This window comes from Gavialis gangeticus, unplaced genomic scaffold, assembly GCF_001723915.1.
Source record: "Gavialis gangeticus isolate Ggan-Ray unplaced genomic scaffold, GavGan_comp1, whole genome shotgun sequence".
Taxonomy (NCBI): Eukaryota; Metazoa; Chordata; order Crocodylia; family Gavialidae; genus Gavialis; species Gavialis gangeticus.
The window spans coordinates 9713653-9733492 of NW_017729014.1; the positions used below are offsets into that span (position 1 = coordinate 9713653).

Below are 19840 nucleotides of genomic sequence, written 5' to 3' on the forward strand. Positions count from 1 at the left end.
TTTTTTTTTTTTTTTTTTTTTTTTTAAGTTTGTTGGAAGATTGTGCTGCTATATCAGCTCTACTTGAGACCAATTGATTAAGTTGCCATAGCCCTGGCCAGTTGCATTAATGTGCAGCGTTATGGCTTATTATGAAGTTTTCCTGCCCCCAAAGAACTATAGGTAATGGGGTTGAATTATCAGTAGCCTTGCTCATCTGCACTGCTGCTCCCCATCTGCATTTTCTCTTTCTCTAGAAGTGCGGATTTCTTCACCAGTTGGAGAACTGCTGTGCTCTAGGCTCTAAATGCCTGTTGTGACCTTCTCGAAAGCAACTTCTACAAACATTGGGCTTATGCCATAACATCCTCCCAAAAGTGTTGCTGTTTCTAAGGCTGCGTGAACGGACCGCTGTTGGCAGTGGGCCTCCGAGGCTGCTTTACTTGTTGACAAGTGTGACGTTTTCATATGTAGCAAAGAGACACTTCAGCTAGATTTTTATCTAGCTGTTGTACCCTCGGTATTGATTTAAGCCAGTGGAAAGCTTTTACTGGATATTATTTATTTACTTGTTTCCATGTGCGGTGATTTATTCTTAGTTCATTTGGACTGTTAGGGGGTGATATGGAGAACAGCAAAAAGCACGCTGCCTGCTGCTGATTTTTATGAGCCAGAAGATTTAATGTATGTGTTATCCAACAGGACGAGTCTCCCAGCCACTGCCACGTTTTCATCTATTGATGAACGTCAGCCGCTGGTTGGTACCAAAGGAGGAAGACTGAATTAATCCCAGATGGGGGAACTGTTTCAGCCAATTTAAGACTTTCCGGTCAATTGAAGGCAGCAGGTCAGTAATTTTGGGGGTACATGCATACTTTTTTTTCTCTTGTTTTATTGATAGTGGGAACCTTTACTGAATGTCATACTCTTTAATGAATGATATGAAATAGGGCGTAAAAATGTTGCTGAGGTCGAAAGCCTCATTTTATTTCATTGCTTGTGTTACTGTAGCATTATGGCAGTGTTAGGAAGGCTGTGAAAATACCTTTCATTCTGTTGTATTCACCCAAATCCAAGACCACTTTGAATTTTAGAGGACCTCCCCTAATAATTAGATTCTGTAGGTGGAAAATTATAAATTGCCATGTATAGAATTGAATTAGAGGAAGTTTGTCTTCATTTTGTCCCTCCCCACTGCTGTGGTGGGAGGCAAGGGGCCAGACCCCCTTTCCCTTCAGACTCCCCCAGCTCCCCTTGCTGTGAGCTCCCTCCCCTGCCAAACAAGCCGTCCCAGCGTGGGGCAGGCAGCAGCTCAGCTCTGGCTTTGGTCTTGAGCCTGCTTCAGGCTGGTACTTGAATCTAAGGTGTTGCTTCCCCCGCACTCCATGCTGATATGGGGGCACCTTGTCTTGGATTTGGGGAAGTACAGTAAATATTCAGGAGTGTTTTAATTTAAAAGTAGGAACCCAAGAGCAGTATTTTTATTTAAATGGGGGGAAAAGGTCAAGGATGACTACAAACCCTGCACACCTGGAATATTTTAAACATGATTTTCTGGGTTCATTTGAACCACAGGTTCTGGCCACTATTTGGCTTAACATCCAATCTATAGGGTGAGTGCCGATGGGTCACAGCTAAGCTCAGCCTTTACGATCCCAGCATGTTTTGGTCGTGTTGGAGTACATCACTAGAATACTTAAGGGAATCCCAGGTGTATGGGGGCGGGTGGAGGATAATGCAGATTCAAAAGGTGGCAGTCTTCCTTTCACTAGCAGTGGCACTTGAGCACCTGGGTGCTGGTAACACTCCTGTCTTATCGCTAGTGCTGTACTGCTTTTCCCAAGGTCTTGGTTAAATTCCAACACTGATTTCATTCTGCCAACCTAACTCCCCTGCAGTTTGTAGAGAGAGCTTTTATTTATTACCCTTAGCTGTTGTGTGATGGTTTCCCTTTCCACCAGACAGTTCTTGTTTTGCACTTTGCAGTTATTGTCTCTAAGTGGTTGTGGAGCAGGAACTGTGAAATGTTACTTCTCGCACTGCTGCTGGATCAAAACAACAGTGTGATGTGGAAAGACAGCCCTAGTAACAGAGACTGAGAGTCCTCTAGCAGATCTGCCAGTATTGTTCTGAATCGACAAGTAGTGGATTACTATAAATTGAGCTGAGTTGAGACCCACCTTCAAGGCCAGAAAGCGTGGCTTTTTTTCAGTGTCGTGTTTAATATCCTGAAAGCTTAATGTCTGTATAGAAATAGCTTCATGGGACTACAGTCTGATTGATTTGTGAGTGGCTGGAAATCCCCTATTCTCCTTTATTCTCCTGACATTGTTCTAAATCCCATTTAAATGAAGTAGCTCAATTTTGCAGCAATAAGAATTCAGTTAATTTTGCAAGCTCAGAGGCATGTTGCCCTAAGAAGATATTTTGCTGTGTAACCTCCTTAGTTTTTGTTCCTAAATCTTTTTTTTCCTTTAAAATCAAGTCCTCAACAGCAGGGCATAGTTACACTACACGTGGCAGTGAACCCACTAGCTTGGCTTTTCTAATTTTAGTAAAGTTCAGTAAGCAGAGCAGTGACCTTAAGAGACTCAGTCCAGCTCTTCTGTACATTAAACAGCTATGAATATTCAAGATAAATATTTTATGACATTTAATCTCTCTCTTGGCTTGGCAGCTACCATAATCTGTTCCAGTTTATTCCCCAGGGCTTTAAAGTAATTTCTTGTACACATTTCTTTTGGCTGTCATGTTCTGCATATATTTACAGCTCAGTCCTGCAAAGCCTCCCACTTGAGTAGCTGTGTGGATATGGGCAAGTTCCAGTGACTAAAAAAGCTTTAATAGTAGAAACAATTTTTTATTGCCTCCTGGGTCATTGATATAAGAGACTCTCTTGAGGTGTAAGAATTTAGGAGCATATTCTTCACTGAATCAGGGAGAATGCAGGCAATACGATACAGTAGTTGACATGCTTCTCAAGGCTTGAGAACAGAAACAGTACATCTCAGATTTACAAGTACCAGTTAACAATTGAGATTTGGCTAAGCAGCAGCTTAGCTTCCCTCCACTATTTCTTGTTTCTCTTGCATACAGGGAATACAGAGAATATGGACAATTCTGTTTTTTAACCACTTTAAAAGGAAAGGGAGCAGCTGCCTGGGGGTGGGCAGCAGCTGTTACACTGTAACTGTTACAAGTGTATGATCTCTTAGGGATGCAAGTTTGCTTAATTGCCTTACCTTAGACCTGAATGAAACAGGGTTAAAGCTGCAGTGGTTTTGCTACATTTGCATGGATACAGAATTATGCAGACTTAAGTTGTGCTGTGAGGGTGGGTCCAGACAAGTGGTATGCTGCACCACAGACCAGTATGCGGCGTTGCAGACCTGACTGCAGTGCTGCACACTCTGCACGTGCAGGTGTTTCCCATGCTGCTAATTAGCAGTGTGCTTGCGGGGGGAAGGGGGGTTGACACTGGGAGATCCCGGTATGAAAAAAAGCCACACCTAAAAAGCAGGGTGATGCATGCGGTGGCAGTATGCACCACCTGAAACCAGAGCTTAGCTAGCTGGAGCCAACTCCAGCTGCCAGACAGGCTCCCTGCTGCCAGATCCCAGATCCCTGCCACTGGAGCCCCAGAGACCTCCAGGCCCCAGCCTCCCCTACCCCACCTGGGACAACTTGCTACACAGCAGTGCATGTGTGCATGGGTATTCCCTGGGTATAAGTAGGAGCAGCACATATTGTGCTGCTCTTATTTGTCCCTGGGGGAAAAAACACAGATGTCCTTGGCTGGATATGTCCTATATGTTTATATTGGTATCGTTTGATATCAGTATAGTTGTAATATATGTCTATATCCGCAGCGTTTACTGGATCAGCCACACTAGAACAATGAGATGCCTCACTGCTCTGCTGCAGGGTGCTTTGAGGAGTCATTTGACTGGCTGCATCCTCACTGTACACTGGGGTGCCTGAAAGTCCTGATGTTTCTTAGCCTTCTCCTTTGTTTTTTTTCCCCCAAAAGGTTTCAGATAATAGCCCAAAGCCTTTGGGAAACGGGCTGTTCTGCCATTTGCATTCATCGGGTAACAGCCAGAGCTGTTTGGAAAGGTGTTCCTATCAGTGAACTTCAGCACTGAACTTACTCTGGGACGTTTTCCTCATTTGTTTGCTTTGAGCCTTCCAGATCAGCAGTGGGGCGCTCTGATATTACGGCAGTGGGTTCCCTTATAAATATTGAGCCTGAATACCTCTACTGTGTAACACAAAGCTTTTAGCTTTTTCCCCCGAGGGGGAGATATCAAGCATTTGTGGCTTTCTGTCTTGAACAGCTGCAGAACCTCCTCGTGTTCTGGTCGTGGGATCCTCCTAGTTCAGGGCTCTGTTCTTCATGCCTGCGTGAAGATGTGGTGGGCTGCTCCCGACGATGACACTAGAGCAAAGGGTAAAGGGGGCTTTCCATTTAACTATGCTACTTGGCCTCATGCAAACTGGGGTGCTTAAGAGCGTTGGGACTGAGTTTGAACAGAATTTCTTCTGCAGCAGTCTTAACGAATCTGTCCTTTAAGAAAAACACTTTAGCTCATAAGTGGGATTAAGTCCCCCTGGAAGCATATCTGGATCAGCATGAACCTACTGATAGCAGCCTAGGAGAGGTCTGTCTCTTAGTGCACTATTACACCGCGTTGTTCTGCTCTTGGAAAAGGGCTTGGGGAGAGGCAGTCTTCTTGCTGCTTTGTTGAAGTAAGATGAATAAAAAATCTGAGAAGTGAAAACTTCAATGCAAAATGAACAGCTGCTTGGATGGGATAAAGAAATGTCTTAACCGCTTCATCCATGTGTCTGAAGTGGGTTGCAATGTCCAGGTCAAGTTCTAGCTTTAAAAGTCAAAGAAAATAAAATATGTGCCCTGGCCAGTTTTTCAGTAAGCATTTTAGCCAATACAAGTCAGTCGAGGTGCATGCCCCTGTGTGTGTTCACCTGCCAGGCAGCGTTTACTGTGCTGCCATTGTTCAGAGGCACCCTTGTGTAACAGTATTGCCAAGATGTCCATAGTTAAACTTTCCACCATATAGTGCTATTTTTGGCAGTCTCTATACAGGCCAGTAACTTTGTCTGTGTAGTGAGTGATGTGTCCTCTCAGGCACTGATATTCTAAAATGCATTTTCCAGGTTGCTCAATCCTATAAAACCTGCTGCTGTGCAACCCTAATCTCTTGTAATGAAAGACCTTTGCTGTCTGACCTATTCCATTTTCTTCTGTCTTTTTGATAGTCTGTATTTTGGGTATCAGTTGCAAAGACAAACATCCAAAGGTGGCTTTTATTGTTGCTGATTAAGACAGACTGGTTCAGCTCCTTTTACCAATGTTGGGGCCTATTTGTGCAACTGATACATTGCTTGACATTAACACTGTAATGCAACTAATGTGGCAGAATAGGTTCACCCAACTTTATTTTACAGTTCAGAAGTGTATCCTCAGATGAGAAACAATTAGATACCTGTATTCCCAGGTTTGTTCTTTTTTCCAGAATTGTACTGTAAGGATTGCTGTAGTTCCTTGTGTTACACTACAGTGTGGTTGAAGTACCCATGCTACACGTCATTCACCACACCACTTTTCTTTGTTTTATGATCAGAAGGCTCAGACACCTGGGAATTTCTTTTCCTGTTCTGCTTATATCATTACAAGATCAAAAAGTATAAAAGCATGTGTTCCTTGAGAGCTGATTAAAGTCCTCTCTCCCTTTGTAGTTTTCTGCACTGTCTGCTTTATGCATTTTTGTATATCATAAAAAAAAATGGCTATGGCAGTGTAAACCATGGGAATAGTACCATAAATGCACTCCTGCACAGAATTGTGACCTGTAAAGACATTTTCCAGACACAATGTAAAGTAGCAGGTTGAATGAGAATAAAATAATTACAGAGGAAGGTAATAAATACATATATGAGCAAGAACTCTGGAACCCAGAGGCCTGTTTTGTTTTAGTTTGGCACTGCCCAAACTAAAACTGGCACTGTCTCGAAATAGAAAAGGAGTTGAGGCAGATCTGTACTTCGGCATGTTATGATCACATTAACAAGTAGAAATGTACGTCTTAAGCAATGCAACAAATGCAAATCTTTGTCTCCTTCATAAACTGCAAATGAAACATGGCATTTCTATGCCATGAATATTTTAAAATGACATTAAGTAGTGAAGAACTCCTTTGCTTTATTTTTTTTTCATTTTTGGCAGAAAGGTCAACAGACTGCAGGAAGAAGCATTTGAAGTTTTATTTTTAAACAAGATGTTGGTTGGAGGACCAGATACACTTTTATGGACCAACGGAACTGAAAGAATAACCATGTGAGATTTATTTTTGTTTCCTTGTGAAGCTCTAGACAAAGTCAATGTTGCGTTTTTTATTCAGTCTGAACAGTAGTCTCTGAACATCGGCATGTCGACTGTAACGAGCACTCAGACTCTGGAGGACTCTGATCCACCCCTTCTTGAAGAGAAGCCAAAGGGGAAGGCATTGTTTCCGTTGGACTCCCTCTTTGCTAATCGGAGTGAGAAATTTGTAATTGCCAGGAGTGACAGCGTACCGGAGGAGAACGTACTGAAAATCACTATCACGGAGACCACCGTCATTGAGTCGGACTTGGGCATCTGGAATTCCCACGCTCTCATCTACCTCACCTTGTGGTTTTTCTTCAGCTTCTGCACGCTCTTCCTTAACAAGTACATACTTTCACTGCTGGAGGGAGAGCCCAGCATGCTAGGTAACTGGTTTTCATTTAAGAACTCAGTTGCAATAAAATGTTTGCCATTGAAGTAATGTAATAGGTGGTTTCTGTGGTGTAAGAAAGACAGTTAAGCAGTCAGAGCAACAGGATTGGAATTGGGAACTTGGGAGTCCCATTTTCAGCACCGACAGGGACTCCCATCCTGGGTTACCCTCTCTGTAAAATGGAATAAAAGCTCTTTTACAGAGGTGCTATGGGGATTGAACTGCAAGGTAATCTGCGTAGACTACTTCAAGGGTAAATGTAGACAAAAATGTGCCTGATTTTTCTGCTTGCTCTAGTATGTGGTAAGACAGTGGTTTTCTCTCTCTCAAATTAAAGTCTATTTTTTAATACATTGTTTGTAATGTTTGAACCTCTAGAGGCCCAAGAGACCAAAGTGTTGCTGAATTGCAAAAGTTCTTAGTCCTCATATGAACCTGGACAGCAGCTGTTTTTATCTACCGGTTTTGTTGTTTTTTGAAGAAGGGAGTTTCTCTAATGGAGCCATGTTTTTTAATGCCTGTAGTTATCTTGCCACCTTTTGTCTCATCTGCCACACCGAGGGTAGATGCAGAAGGACAGGGCTTTGATCAGCATTTTATGAAGCTGCCCGTTTACCGGCCATGTCTAACTCCAGTGGCCTCTAATGAAAAATGTGCATCATACTTTGAGATAGCTTGATACTCTAGTCATCTTCTGACCGGTCTTGATTTCCCATCTTTCTTCAGGTGCTGTTCAAATGCTCTCAACCACCTTCATTGGCTGTGTAAAAATGTTTGTACCGTGCTGTTTGTATCAGCACAAGACACGTATCTCTTACCCACCCAATTTCATCATGATAATGCTGTTTGTTGGACTGATGAGGTAAATGGTTGAACCTTCCCAGCGGGTTGTCTGAAGTATAATATCACTATATGTGTTTGCGTCCATGATCCCTTCTGTCCACAGAAAAGATTGGAGAGCACAGTTAGTGCCAACTGTTCTGAATCTTTCAGAATCTCATGATTTATTCTTTAATCACTTTTCTTAAATATTACTTGCTTTCTTCTGACATGAAGTCTTTTGGAACATGCTCCACTCACTATGACTTTTAGGTCCTTTATCTTAAATATATCCCTCTCTTCTTCTTTCTTTTTTTAATGACATTTCTTCCTTCTAAGACTGATATTTTATTCTTATTTAAAACTGCTAGATGTTTGGTCATTACTAATTATTGTGGTATGATGTGTCACGTTACCCTTTCCCAGCAAACTCTATTAAATGTGTAGTATCAGCTATTAATTTACATTTTATTTTCAAATACACACCTTTTAGAAGAGAACATGTACTGCAGACTTGGATGGGGTTAAAATAAAGCGTGGCTTGCTTTTCTACACCGCAAAACCAAAGTGCATTAAGAATGTTTTTACTAAACTGGAAGGATCTATTTTGTAACCAAGTCCTGCAGCATTATTTTTAAAGGGTAACTAGCTTTCTGATTAAAGAAAGGGCTAGACATGTAGCAGACATTTAGGTCCTGTAGTAAAAACCTGTGTAGAAAAGAATTAGGCTGCAGTAACTACGTATAATAAATGCCTAACCTAAAATCAGCTTTTTAAAGCATTGCTTTATTTTCTGCTGGACTTAATGGGTCTTTTTTCCTCCCCACCCCCAGGTTTGCAACAGTAGTTTTAGGGCTGGTCAGCCTGAAAAATGTGGCTGTTTCATTTGCTGAAACAGTTAAAAGCTCTGCACCTATTTTTACTGTTATCATGTCTCGGATGATTTTAGGAGAATATACTGGTAAGTGTTTTATTCCATTGCTTTGCCTTTGACAAAAAAAAAAATGGTTTTGAGCATGTTCCATGTTTAGATCAGTTGGAAATATCATTCATATTGAAAAAGCCTGAATTGTAAATGGAACTAGCAAGAAACAATAAAGTAATTTGTAGAAGGATGGTGTTAGTTGGATACTTTTCTTCTGGCAAGAAACTAGTGTCCCGATGTTAGACCCTTAAATGAAATGATGTGCATGTTCCAGCTCTGAAGGCAAGCTGCTAATGTGACTTACATTTTAGGTTTCTGGCATCTTGACTGCCTCCAGCCTGAAGCTGATGCACAGAAATGGCCTCCCGCATCATTCCTTAGATTCCCGCTGAATTGTAGTTGCATCCGTCTCTTTCCTGAAGGAGACCTCACACCTGCTCAGTCATCTGCACTCTTTGTGACTTGAAGTCAGAGGTGCAGAGTGCTGATACAAGCCAGGAGGAGGCAGGTTTAGCAAAGCCACAGGACAGGTGGCGAGTTGATGACTGACAAGAAAGTCAAGACTAGGGAGGTCACCTGTCATTTTTCTTTTTAGATCAAGTGTGCTGGTGAATCAGATGATCTTTTAAGTGCTGTTCAGCAGTTTGTCTATAATCTTTTATGACTGAAGTGTAACAAAATCCACACTTATGAAATTAAAAGTATTTTTTTTTTTACTAGAAAAGTTGACCTGGAGTTGACCAATTTCTTTCCTAATCACAAGCGATGCGATGTGGGGCAATGGAAGTATGGCAATGTAAAGTCCAGTGTTTAAATCTTCTTTCTACTCACAGGATTGCTGGTCAATCTGTCTCTCATCCCAGTCATGGGCGGACTAGCTTTATGTACAGCCACAGAACTCAGCTTCAACATTCTGGGTTTTTCAGCAGCTTTGTCGACTAACATCATGGATTGGTAAGGTGTGAGGGAGATTGCATGTGCACAATAAAAAGTTGTAGTTATTTGGTAAACTAAGCCATCTTGCGTTCTAGAGCTGTCTTGTCCAGGTTGTGCTTAATGTGCAGTGTTTTCATTTTTGCTACGGAGAGAAGTATACTAATAGAAAATGTGTTTTATCTTGGATATGGGAACACCATACATGTCAGCACACAGTGGTTAAAGAACTCCGGTACTCGTAAAATCCATGTGTACTTACCGTGATCCAGAACCTATGCCATGCCATAAGCCACTTACTAGAGTTATCAGTATGCAAATTGGTTGTGACTGGTGGCAAAAAATGACATCTTGAAACACCAAAAATATAAGTATGTTAGTGTTTGTGAATTTTTGAAGAGTGCTAGTGACTCTAAAATTACGGTTAAGCAAATACATGTTTTAATAACACTAAGAAGGTAACTGAAGCTAGAACATTAGGATAAGATTTTAATAGGCAACATTAACAATGATTTGGGAGTTGGATCACACGTGAAAGACAAAAACAACAGCCAGTGTAAATCATTATTGTCTTGGTTCAGATTCAAAGTGATCCAAAGGGCATGATATTGTAATGCACTTCTGGGGGTACACTTTTCTCTTGATACTAAGCCATATCATATCTGATTTCTAAGTAAACAGAATGAGCTCTACCAAAAAGAGGCTTTGTGATGTTTTAATATGTTCAAGGCAAGAGATTATCTTAATAAATATGGTACTAGATAAACTGTTGAGACTCTTTAGTTTATAAATCCCATTCCTGTGACTCAAACTCATTTATGGGGGGGGGGGCATTATTGTTTCCTGCTCTTGGAGTACAGTGGCATTGGTGTTCAGCTCCAGTTTCTCATTCCCTCTAGAAGTTCTGCCTATGGACTTTGTTAGGGGTCCAAAGCCTCCCCTGAAAACAAAATAGGTCTACTGGGTGATCTTGAGCTTTGCTCTCCATTCTCTTCGGTGTGATTGTTTGTACTTTGCCACTAGCCAGATGTAAGGGAACACAGACTGCCAGGCAGTGATTAAATCAGGTCTCTTTCAAATCAGTTCTCTTCATCTCTCAGGAAAAATGCAAAATAAGGCATGAAAGAAGCCTGGATGCATATGTATTTTTATGAAATAATGTATATGGAAATTGGGTGCAGCCTCTTTGCTTTTGGCAACTTACAGTGCATTGCAGCTCAAATGTCCTTGCACCATTTTTTCTACATGCCCTTTTGCATCGTCACAGGCTGGATATGCTGTGTTTGTATTAATTTCTAATTAATTAATTGCTTTAGAGGGGAGTTGAGTGGAAAAAGAAAACCAATACTTCAGTTTCCCAGTCAAGCTCCTTAAATAGCAAACGTGTTTCCATTTAAAATACCAAATACTAATTTTAAAAGGATTCTGTTTCTGAAAGTTACAGTCAGTGAGGTGATGCAGAGAAAAGGTAACTGACACTTTTAGATTCAGATAAACTTAAGAGAGAATTACCAAACAGAATAATGCTTAATGTATATTAATCTAAAAAGTAAAGTACAAACCTGAAATTTAGCTACTTGAAGAACAAGAAATACAGTTATTAGACCACATACTAACCTGATACCCTTTCATCTTCATTCTGAATGTTTCAAATTCTGATTTGTTTCCTAAATAGGAGTATGGCATTTCATGTTGCTTTCTATACTGGTCTCACTTCAAACTTAAAAAAAGAAAGAAAAAGAAATGAAAGTATCAATAGTGAATCGCATGCTATTTATAAAATGGGAAACTTAAAACAAATTGCTTGTAAAATGGGTGAACAAAACATTCTGCAGTGTGTTTATAGGGCAGCCATGTTAATGAGACATATAAGAAAAGAATATACTCTGCCTCTAAGACCGCCTTTTCTATTCTATTTAAACCCATGAAGGACTGTGCAGACCACCGATTCTCAACCAGCGTGCTGTACTGCTGGGGGTGTCTTGAGATCCTTTCAGCAATATTAGCACTGTTAGGTGTGGAAACACAATTCACAAAATAATCCCTGAGTTTTCAAATAGGAATCCATAGCATTAAAAACATTGACCGGTGTTTTTTTTTCAAGTTTTGCAACAGAATAATTGCGCTAGTATTATTTTGTAGTCATTGAGAGAGACTGAGTGAGAACTAAGAGCTGGCATCTTGTGAGGGGTGCCTTGAGTTTGTTGAAAGGTGCCTCGAGTTTAAAAAGATTGAGAACCACTGGTGTAGAAAAGGCAGCTGTTGGCCGGAGTTGTATAGAAAAGCTCACTTTCTGTCACAGGATATTATTAAGTTCATAGTTTCATATATTCACTATAAGCAGTATCTACAGGTAAACTTCTTGCTTTTCTTTTCCCAGTCTGCAGAATGTTTTTTCCAAAAAGCTGCTCAGTGGAGACAAGTATCGCTTTTCGTAAGTATTTGTTGCTTCAAATATACCTTTTGGAGAAGGGCCGTGGGGAGCATCAGGAAACCAGGTTTTCAGAGTTAGTAGGACTGGGACAGGGCCTCTGTCTTGCTTCACAGCTTCTGATAACAGCTGTGCCATATCAATATTAAACAATTTTATGTCAGAAATAGAAGCAGTTAGTCTTCCACAAACAAAACCAAAAACCCAAACCATAACCATTAGTGTGTAAGAGATGATAATCTAAAATTCCTTTAAGATATCCAAAATGGCAGTTGTCTAATGCTAAAGAAACTCCCTGTTCTGCCCATGACTGACAGCATGCCACTCCTTTTAAAGTTGCTACAGTCCCAAAAGGTTTTTTCCATACTTGAACTACAGAACCCTTGAACCACTAGTTAAATATCACACTATATCGTTCTTGTTCACAATCATTAGCTTTAAAAACATTTTTTTAAACATTCAATAAATCCTGTATTGGTAGGAACCACTGGAACCTTTGAAAGCATCTGTTTTGATAAATTCAGGATTCAGGGAGAGCAAACTCTTAGCTCTATTAAGAGTCTTTTGTGTCTTTCATCAGGCTTTTTAGCTGATTTTTTTCTAAAAATGGTTTTAAGCACTAAGGTGTCTGTGCTGAGCCATTGATGCAAATTCAATACAGCTCTTTGACAATAACTAAGTGATAACTTTTGAAAACGTTCATTTTTTTTAATGGTCTGTCTCTCTTTATAGAGCCCCAGAGCTTCAGTTCTACACCAGTGCTGCAGCAGTCATTATGCTAATTCCAGCGTGGATATTTTTCATGGTAACTTTCATTAGCTAACAATGCTGTGTGTTTTTCCTTTTGACCTGTGAGCAGATGACTTACTTTCAGTTTACCTTTCCTATTCTTTAAAATCATGCTGGCATGCACTTCATCCTGTGTGTGGCTGGTGATGTTTTAAGAGGCTGAGAAAGGGTGTTTCAAGAAACAGTTTCATGCAAGCATGATTTGACAAACAAACCAAAAAAAAACCTGACGTTGGTTTCAAGATATAAGGAACAAGTCATTGTTTCATTTGGCCTTCAAAGTAACTTAAAAAAATTAGTCCTGTGTTCTTGCTAGCCTTTTTGATATTGACTGTATTCATAGGATACTTGACAGTCTGTTATGAGAGGGGAAACTGCGATATCGTCTTCTGGCTGGTTTGTGTCAGAGAGGGAATTAGGACTCTTGGTTTCCTGTCTCCAGGTTCTGTGTTCCAAGTACTAAGCTGCACAAACCAAATGCAGAAAAAGAAAAATTTGACTTACAACCATAAAGAAACCATACATTCACATATTATATGGTGTGGAGAAAATGTTGGGATGGCAGTAATCTTGTCCTGTTCTCTTCTGTATGATAGAGAAGCCAAAAGCAATTATCGCAACCTTATTAACTGCATTAGAGATCGTTTCAAAAGATGTCCCACTGCAGCACTTGCCCGTATGACTGAGTCAGAACAGATCAGTCCTGAGTTATGATGCTTCTGCTAGAAGCCCTAGCAAGGGGATGAGCGGGACGAGTTTAGATACTAACTCAAAGCCCAGTGTGTTCTGTTGAGGGTGAATTATGGATTCGGTATATTCCAAATGGGCTAGCACAGCTGCTTCTCTCAAATGACATGACAAAACTGAATCTTTCCTAATCAATGTGAGTGACACAGTGCTCTAACCATGGTGGGCAATTAAGAGAAGTATCTTGCTGTGTGTGCCACTTCCTTTTTTAAATGTTCACACAGGATTAAATGATGTGATGGAAGGTCTGAAGAAAACAGATTTGGGCTCTCATTTTTTTCAGAGAGAAGAGAAATCTCAAAGGGTTTAAAAAAAATTCCAGTTCAGGCTTCTGAAGTCTGGATTAAGTATTCCTGGGTATTTCCAGTACTAAGGAGATGCCACCAATAGGCAGGGAAAATGTCTATGAAATCTATGAAAATTACTTGACAGTGTAGATGTTTCTGTAAGCTGTGCTCTTAAAATCTTCCTTTTTTTGGCTTTAGGATGTGCCAGTGGTTGGGAAAAGTGGAAGAAGTTTCAGTTATAACCAGGATGTCATTGTACTGCTCCTAATAGATGGAATCTTGTTTCATCTTCAGAGCGTCACAGCTTATGCTTTGATGGGAAAAATTTCTCCTGTCACTTTCAGGTACCACTATAACTTCCATATTATTCTTTCATTGCTCAGATTAGCTCAAATGAGGAACTGATTGGAAAGTTGCTTTACCTGTACTTCAGAGTCATGAAATGCCCTGTAAAATCATAGAAAATAAGTGTTGGAAGGGACCTCAGGAGGTCATCTAGTCCAGCCCCCTCATCTAATTCAACCCTCAAGATCCTGCATGCAAGCATGGACCACTCCTGTACTTCCTTTGTGTCTGTAGCTCCAATGTAGACAACTGTACTACTGTTCTTGTGTGCAAGAAGGGTGGGATTTGGCCCATAATATTACACGGCGGGACTGTTCTGCACAGTTCTTAGCCTCATTTTGCATTAATAGCAGCATCAGGTAGGTATATTTACAACTGCTTACCAGTGTTTTAAAATGGAATGCTATTTATTTTCTAGTAGGACCACTTAAGTGGATGGATTAGACAGTGGAGAACATAGGATTCTGCTGCAGTCTTGTTTAACTTCCCCTTGCCCCCACTTTTAAAAGCAAATTTAATTCCCACATAGGTCTATTATGCAGACCTGTTCTTGCTTACAAGTGAAGTGCTGCTTGCACCACCTCACACTCACTCTGATTAGCCCATATAGGAAAAGCAGAATCTGGGTTTCTGCAAAGATAATGCATGCTGGAACAGGTTGGCAAGTTTTACATGTGGGAAATTTCAAAGCTTTCAGTCCCTTACTGATTTTGTTTTGTTTCAGTGTTGCTAGTACTGTGAAGCATGCGTTGTCAATCTGGCTAAGTATTATTGTGTTCAGTAACAAAATCACAAGTCTCTCAGCCATTGGAACTGTTCTAGTAACAATTGGAGTCCTGCTATATAACAAGGCGAAGCAGCATCAGCAAGAAACTATCCAAAGCCTGGCGGCAGCAACAGCCCCACAAACTACACAAAGAACAGCTGAAGATGCTGAGCCACTGATTTCCAAGGAGATATAGCCATATAGTTGATATGGCCCTTACTTCTTCCAACCCAGTGTAACTCAAAGGAGCTCCTTCTTAAATGGCTGCTACTCCAGCAGTTGACAGTGGTTGGTTTCTTTTGAGTCTGCAGCAGGTGAAGAGATGGACTTGAAGCAGAAAAGAAGGGAAAAGAATCTAGGAAGTCCTTTTTTACTGAGCAACTGACGTCAAGAGCTGAAGACCCAAAGTCGTAGTGTCATAAATACTGGCTTCAGGCTCTTTTCTTGACTCTGCTAATAAAACACAAGACTATCTTGGAGATAAAACTTCAGTGTTGTATGGGAAAGTTACTTGTGCCCTGGTCCACTGTGGTAATGTGAAAACATGACTCCTCACTGTCTTCTGCTTGCTTGCAGTGGAATGAAACTGCTGCAGAGCAGAATGTCCCTATTCGCAGCTATTTTGAGCGTCCTGCGCTGGGTGAATTGGTAGGCTGTGGTGTGGTGCAAAGCTGCAGGATGACTCCACACCCATGGGTGGAAGTGAAGGACGTAGTCGCAAAGACAAGAATAGTGGTGAGGAGCTAGTTCTCTGCATAAACCAGCAAAGAAAATCTGTGGTTTTCTGCTCAAATTGTAACAATTGGAGCATTGCAGCTTTTCTGGTTACTTGTAGCATTGATACAACTTGTGAAACTGAAACCCAGACATGCACACACTCCCTTGCTGCAACATAGGACTTGACACACATGAGCTGTTACTATCAGGCAAAAACTACTGGAAACTGCAATAATAAATAAGGCAACATCAGCACTTCCATTATAACAATATACATTTCCTCTGGAATATAATTAACTATAAAAATCCTGAGATAGGAGAGGGACTAATGCCTACAATTTTCTAGGGGTGAAATAAATACATACTACCTTTAAGAAACTCAGGGTTAAAGTCAGTCTTTGGCCTGTCATGGTGTGTGCAGTTATCTGAGCATCTCCTGTGAAGAGACCTGTTTGCTATGGACATTTTTGATACAACCAGAGAAGATGTGTGTTTGGTGGGGGGAAGGGGGGAGGAAAAGTTTTAATTCTAAAATAAAACTGCCCTGGCATCTGTGGATTTTAACAGTTTGTTTAATTTAGCATGGTGCAGTGGTTGAAGAAGGAGCGTGGGGAAAGCTGCTGCCTTTTCCTTTCTGACATCGCCTTTTAAAAATGTCACTTTATATGAAGAAAATAAGTGTTTACGTGAAAAAAATCTGTAATATTACAGTCATTATAAACAAATTACAGGAGAATTATGGGAGAAGAATCCTACAACAGAATTAAGACCTTCTTGTTTAGTTGTTATTTCTTGCCTGAAATATGATAGATTGGGGTGGGCAAAATGCAGCCCAGGGGCTGGATGCGGCCTGCCAGACCCTTCTATCTGGCCCATGGGGCCCCTAAAAAATTTAGAAAATTAATATTTATCCGCTCCTGGCTGCCTGTCATGTGGCCCTTGATGGCTTGTCAAAGTAAGTAGCCCTCCACCCAAAATAATTGCCCACCCCTGTGACAGATTGACAGCAGAGGCACAGATCAAGTGATTCTCTAGGAAAGGACAAATTGTAAATAGCCTCTTGGAAAGTGCCCCAGTTTTAGTGTCCTTAGTCTGCAAAATCTAAGCATTTCCTTCATTCTGCACACAGCAGATAGTGCTGTTGACTTAAGGGGACTACTCCCAAGGGCTGCAAGGAGTGGATCCCTGAAGAAATGCTGTCTGCAGTAATGATCCTGGAAGCTGTTTGCTTGCTTGTTTGCCTAAACTGGGCTTATTGCCCGGGGGGGGGGGCGTGTATTAATTGCCAGTCAGAGAGACCCAAATCAATACCCTGCAGCTCAATGTATCATGTCGTTGACATTGTCTAGACTTTTACTGAAAAAAATACATTAACTTCCTCTGTGCCAGATTCAGACCTATCACTAAAATAGTGGAGGAAAAGATTAGTGTGGTACTAAAAATAGCTGTAGTTGCTACGTAGGTTGTTTTTAAAAACTTGGGACTTGATAAGTAAAACCAATACAGCAGGCATTTTACAAAAAAAAAATGGGCTTGCCACTCGCCCAGTATATTTAATAAAAAGAAAATTGTCCTTATGATTGCAAAGAGTAATAAAGCTTTTCACTGGCAGAATAAAACACGCTGTTAAGCTCCAAGTTTAAATTTAAAGATGTCATCTTGGGATCATAAGGAGTTTGAGCTGTAAGAACTGGAATTAAAAAAACCCCAACAAAGCTAAAATATTGGTCTTAGTGTTAGCTTTTTATACTGTCAGTACATTCATGCCTGTACGAGCTTTCCAAATGTCTGTCTGACATGGACTGGAGTCATCTGTGCTATCAGGTCACTGATATTGAGTCCATAGCCAAATAGAGCTATTTATTAAAAAAAAATCCAATAATCAGTGTGGCTGAACATGCTGCAGTGTAGCCTTGATTTGCTCTTCAATGTCAGATGGATTGTTTTTCCCTCTCCACCCCATCAGTTAGAGTGGAGTTAATAGAATTTATTGGCCATATTCCGCATGTAATCAGTTATTCCAGAACCCAGATATTTTTTCTCTTTCACTCAAGGGGTAAACTAATTCCTATTTACCATGTGACAGCTTTGCCTTTTAATGCTATAACCCATGTAAATAACAAGGGCAAGCTGATATAGTCTGGAATGTCACCTGGATGCCAAGGCTGGATGTCACCTGGATGCCAAGGCTGGAATGTCACCTGGATGTCACAGGTAACAAGGCTGTGGACCAAATAATACATGTTCTGTTTTCTCAGTTCTTCCTTCGCATAGCTGCATATTCCACTTTCCCAAACCCCACAGTGCTGCTTGGCACAGTAAGGTAGCAGGTATACAGAAAAGAATAGGTAGGGCTCAAAGGGACCTTTACAGTCATTGAGTCTGGTTCACTGGTGCTGCAGTATCCATCTGCAAGATCTATCTGATCAGCCTATAACCTAGAAGTGATCCATTTGTGAGGCTGATCCAGACTCTGACTGTCTTAAGATCTGAGTTATTTTGAGCCTAAATTTATTCACAGCCAAATAGTATCCATTTTTACCCTTCATAGATTTCATAGACATTAGGGCTGGAAGGGACCTCAGAAGATCAGCAAGTCCAGCCCCCTGCCCCAGGGGCAGGAAGTCAGCAGGGGTCAAAGGATCCCAGCAAGATAAACATCCAAATTTCTCTTAAAAGAGTCCAGAGTAGGTGTTTGCACCACCTCTGGAGGGAGTCTGTTCCAGGCCTTGGGGGCTCGGACAGTAAAGAAGTTTTTCCCTATGTCCAGCCTAAAACGGTCTCGGAGGAGTTTGTGACTGTTGGACCTTGTCATCCCTTGGGGCGCTCTGGTGAACAAATGTTCCCCCAGATCCTAATGCATACCCCGATGTACTTATAGGTTGTCACCAAGTCACCCCTGAGCCTGCGCTTTTCCAGGTTGAAGAGTCCCATGGCTCTCAGCCTCTCTTCATAAGGCCAGTTCTCTTGCCCTCTGATCACGCGCGTGGCTCTCCTCTGGACTCTGGCGTACCAGCACTATTTAGCTTACTGTTTTTTCCCCAGTATAGTTATATGCAGCTTTCTTCCTGCCTTTGCAGCTTTACTAAGATATAGCCAAGCTTTTTCAGACTTCTCTTTAAGATAGCCTCCTCCATTCTCGTCAGGCTTGCAGCCTTTCTCTGAATCTATTCCAGTCTGAATCCCTGTCTCCAGCACGGGTGACCAGAGTTGTACAGAATTCCACATAAAGTCATCCCAGTGCCTTGTACAATGGCAATAAGACTTCCCCATCTCTACTGGAAATTTCTTGTGAGATTGTATTTGCCTTTTTCATACTTGAATTACAAAAGTAGCTCATAGTTGTCCTTTGATTGACCAGTAGGCTACTGAAGGAAGAGTCTGTGGTCAGTAATTAGACAGATAAATGGTATTTCAACTGTTTTGCCACTGGAAAATGCCATGCAAATCAAATCATACTAGCTTAAAAAAATCATTGTCCTGTTGTAAATTGCTCCGTTATTCTCACCTTCAGTTTCCTTTTGTTGTTGCTGGCTAAATGTGTCTTTTGTTGAACAATGTTTTTGAACGGCAGTGCAAAGAATACTTGGATTTGGGTCATTGGGTGGGTCAGAAGCCAAACCTCTGATGTGCATTAAACTTCAAAAGTTGAGTTCTCCACATTTTCTGTTTGGAAGACAGGAAAAACTTCCTGTTGACAGACAGCATAATGCAGCTGATTAGACACCAAAGGACATGTATTTTTGTTTGATTATATGTGATTTGATTGCCTCAAACATGAAAATGCAGCCTTACATTTCTGGGATGCTATAATTTATTAATTATGCTAGTTAACTAAATCACTGGATAAATGGCTAGTTAATTTAATAAGGACAATATAGTGACAAATTAGGCTACCACAGCATAAATAGGAATTGGAGCAGCTTCTGACAGATATTCATAGGCTCATAGAAAGTTAGGATTGGAAGGGACCTCAGGAGGTCATCTAGTCCAACCCCCTGCTCAAAGCAGGACCAGCCCCAACTAGATCATCCCAGCCATGGCTTTGTCTAGCCAGGTTTTAAAACCCCCCAAGGTTGGAGCTTCCACCACCTCTCTGGGTAACTTGTTCCAGTGTTTTACTACCCTCCTAGTGAGAAAATTCTGCCTAATATCTGACCTAAACTTCCCTTGCTGCAACTTGAGCCCATTGCTCCTTGTTCTGTCATCTGCCCCCACTGAGAAGAGTCTAATTCCATCCTCTTTCAAAGCCCCCTTCAGGTAGTTGAAGCCTGCTATTAAGTCTTCTCTCAGTCTCCTCTTCTGTAGACTATAAATAAA

At 41.0% G+C, this 19840-nt stretch overlaps 1 protein-coding gene across 3 annotated transcripts in view; it reads left to right on the forward strand.

Moving 5' to 3' along the window:
• Positions 1 to 16074, forward strand: part of LOC109293656 (solute carrier family 35 member E2-like) — an 18025-nt gene extending 1951 nt beyond the window's left edge. The window contains exons 2-11 of one of the 3 annotated variants that reach the window (XM_019511703.1): positions 682 to 826; positions 6227 to 6337; positions 6563 to 6753; positions 7488 to 7623; positions 8414 to 8541; positions 9339 to 9459; positions 11819 to 11872; positions 12602 to 12674; positions 13891 to 14036; positions 14762 to 16074. In XM_019511703.1, coding sequence (XP_019367248.1) covers positions 6279 to 6337; positions 6563 to 6753; positions 7488 to 7623; positions 8414 to 8541; positions 9339 to 9459; positions 11819 to 11872; positions 12602 to 12674; positions 13891 to 14036; positions 14762 to 14999 — 1146 coding nt within the window. In that variant the 5' untranslated portion in view covers positions 682 to 826; positions 6227 to 6278 and the 3' untranslated portion in view covers positions 15000 to 16074. Of the gene's footprint in view, positions 1 to 31; positions 827 to 6226; positions 6754 to 7487; positions 7624 to 8413; positions 8542 to 9338; positions 9460 to 11818; positions 11873 to 12601; positions 12675 to 13890; positions 14037 to 14761 lie in introns of those variants that run through there. The other 2 variants (XM_019511702.1, XM_019511701.1) reach the window with 2 other exon arrangements.
• Positions 16075 to 19840: the final 3766 nt, after the last annotated feature.